This window comes from Parus major, unplaced genomic scaffold, assembly GCF_001522545.3.
Source record: "Parus major isolate Abel unplaced genomic scaffold, Parus_major1.1 Scaffold325, whole genome shotgun sequence".
NCBI lineage: Eukaryota > Metazoa > Chordata > Aves > Passeriformes > Paridae > Parus > Parus major.
Window position 1 is genome coordinate 49,182 of NW_015379278.1, and position 2,698 is coordinate 51,879.

At 53.0% G+C, this 2,698-nt stretch overlaps 1 protein-coding gene across 1 annotated transcript in view; it reads left to right on the plus strand.

The window, feature by feature from the left end:
- Positions 1-2,698, plus strand: part of HAPLN4 (hyaluronan and proteoglycan link protein 4) — a 7,809-nt gene that overhangs the window by 925 nt on the left and 4,186 nt on the right. Inside the window, exons 2-3 of the mRNA XM_033511527.1 lie at positions 288-396; positions 1,531-1,737. Of these exons, the coding sequence (XP_033367418.1) occupies positions 288-396; positions 1,531-1,737 (316 nt within the window). The remainder of the gene's footprint in view (positions 1-287; positions 397-1,530; positions 1,738-2,698) is intronic.

The window sequence follows — 2,698 nt, forward strand, 5'->3', positions numbered from 1 at the left end:
GCCCATCAGCTCAGCTTCCAGGGGTGCCACAAATAACTCGGGAGCCGCGGCCGCCTGGAATCTTCATCCCGCCTGGAAGCGAGCGGGACACGCCGAGCTCAGAGCCGGGGGTCCCTGCGGGGCTGGGGGCGCGGGATGGGGAGGGGGAGCAGCGACCCCCCCAGCCCTCAGCACGGCCGGGGCGACAGCGGGGGCCGGCACCCCTCGGGCTGGGCACCCCTGGGGGGGCAGAGCGGGGGTCCCGCGGGGGGTTCGGGGGTGCTGAGGGCGCTCTGTGACCCCCCCAGATGCGTCCCCAAATCCCCTGGGCCGCTGGCCCCGCCGCGCTGCTGCTCCTCGGAGCCCTGCTCGCCCCCGAGGCGCTGCCCACCAGGAAGAAGGTGGTTCATGTCATGGGTGAGTGCGGTCGGGACCCCCGGCACGGCTTTGGGACTGCGGGATCCGCTTTGGGTTTTGGGGTGTCGGGTTTAGAGCCCCTCAAAGCTCTGCTGTGCTCCCCTGCTCTCCCTGGGGTTGTCCCGAGCGCTCCTTGGGGTTTGCAAAAAAAAAGGGGGGGATTGCACCCAAATTGTGTCCCCGCGCCCCCATCCTGCCTTGCCCCTAAAAGAGGGGAATTCCTCCCACATCCTCATCCTTCCTCGTCCCTAAAAGAGGAGAATTCCCCCCAAAGTGCGTTCCCACACCCCCATCCTCCTTTACCCCCCAAAAAGGGGAGCACAACCCAAAAGATGCTCCCGCATCCCCGCCCTGCCTTAACCCCAAAAGTTGGGAATCCCCCCCAAGGAGCATCCTCACATCCCCATCCTTTCCTTGCCCCCAAAACGGGGGAATTTCCCCCAAAGCGCATCCCCACATTCCCACCCCGCTTCCTCCGCCCCCTCCCCCGTGCGGCCCGGGCCGGTGGCCGGTCCCGCCGGTCCCGCTCGGTGCCTGNGCCGGTCCCGCCGGTCCCGCTCGGTGCCTGACCCGGTTCCGGTCCCGCTCGGTGCCGGTCCCGCCGGTCCCGCTCGGTGCCTGGCCCGGTTCCGGTCCCGCTCGGTGCCGGTCCCGCCGGTCCCGCTCGGTGCCTGGCCCGGTTCCGGTCCCGCTCGGTGCCAGATGCGATGCCGGTCCCGCAGAGGGTCCCGCCGGTCCCGCTCGGTGCCGGTGCCGGTTCCGGTCCCGCTCTGTGCCGGTCCCGCAATGGGTCCCGCTCCGTACCTGACGCGGTGCCGGTCCCCCAGAGGGTCCCGCCGGTCCTTCTCGATGCCTGACCCGGTTCCGGTCCCGCTCGGTACCTGACGCGGTTCCGGTCCCGCTCGGTGCCGGTCCCGCAGAGGGTCCCGCCGGTCCCACTCAGTACCTGACCCGGTTCTGGTCCCACTCAGTACCTGACCCGGTTCCGGTCCCACTCAGTACCTGACCCGGTTCCGGTCCCTCTCGGTGCCTGACCCGGTTCCGGTCCCACTCAGTACCTGACCCGGTTCTGGTCCCGCTCGCTGCCGGTCCCTCCGGTCCCTCTCGATGCCTGACCCGGTTCCCACCCCACAGAGGGTGACAGCGGTACCGTGGTGGTCCAAACCGCCCCGGGCAAGGTGGTGACGCACCGGGGCGGCACCATCATCCTCCCGTGCCGGTACCACTACGACGTGACCGCTCACGACCCGGCCCAGATCCGCCTCAAGTGGACCAAAGTCACCGAACCCATGAGCTTCGTGGACGTGTTCGTGGCCCTGGGCAAGGCCCGGAGGGCGTTCGGTGTGTTAAAGATACATTTTATATATTGTATCTATTTATAGATATAATTTAATTTATATAATATATATATATATATTATTTATATATTATTTATATATTATTTCTATATTATTTATATATTATTTATATATTATTTATATATTGTTTATATATTTGGCTTTTCGTAAATATTAAAATGGATGTTATGTGGATAAGAATGAGAATTTTTTGTTGTATTAATAGAGTTTTCTTTATTGATGAAATTTAGAAATAGTGGTATAATATATATATGGCATAGTATTAAAATAAAAACTGCTTTTGTTTGTATAACCCAAAGACTGAGAAATAATAATAATAATAATAATAATAATAATAATAATAATAATAATAATAATAATAATAATAATAATAATAATAATAATAATAATAAATATATGTATATAGCTAGAGAACTCCTGCATTTGTAAATTATCTTATCCAGATGAAACCAGCAGTGACCAGAACTCTGGGGCAGGAATTTATTCCATTTCTGGTATCAGGAAATGTAAATTTCAATAGGTCTGAGAAGATCGATCTATTGGGAAAGGGGGGCAAGAGAAAAACTAAACAGAAGAACCCCAAAAATCCTAAAAAGAATGTTTGAATATGAAAGATAATTTATGGATATGTGTGAGAATTTATGGATATGTAGGATTCTGTTTTTAAGGGACAACCCTTTGTCAGTGAGGTGAATGCACAGACACCCAGCTGTATCTCTATATTTTACTTTATTTTTTTCTCCTAATTATATTTTTAATTAACCTTTTAAATTCTATAAAATTATATATATATATATATATATATATATATAGTATTCTATTCTATAAAAATTATGTGAACCTCGTTTTTCACAATTTTTCAAAATTGATCTATTGGGAAAGGGGCAAAAGAAAAACTAAACAGAAGAACCCCAAAGATCCTCAGAAGAATGTCTGAATATGAA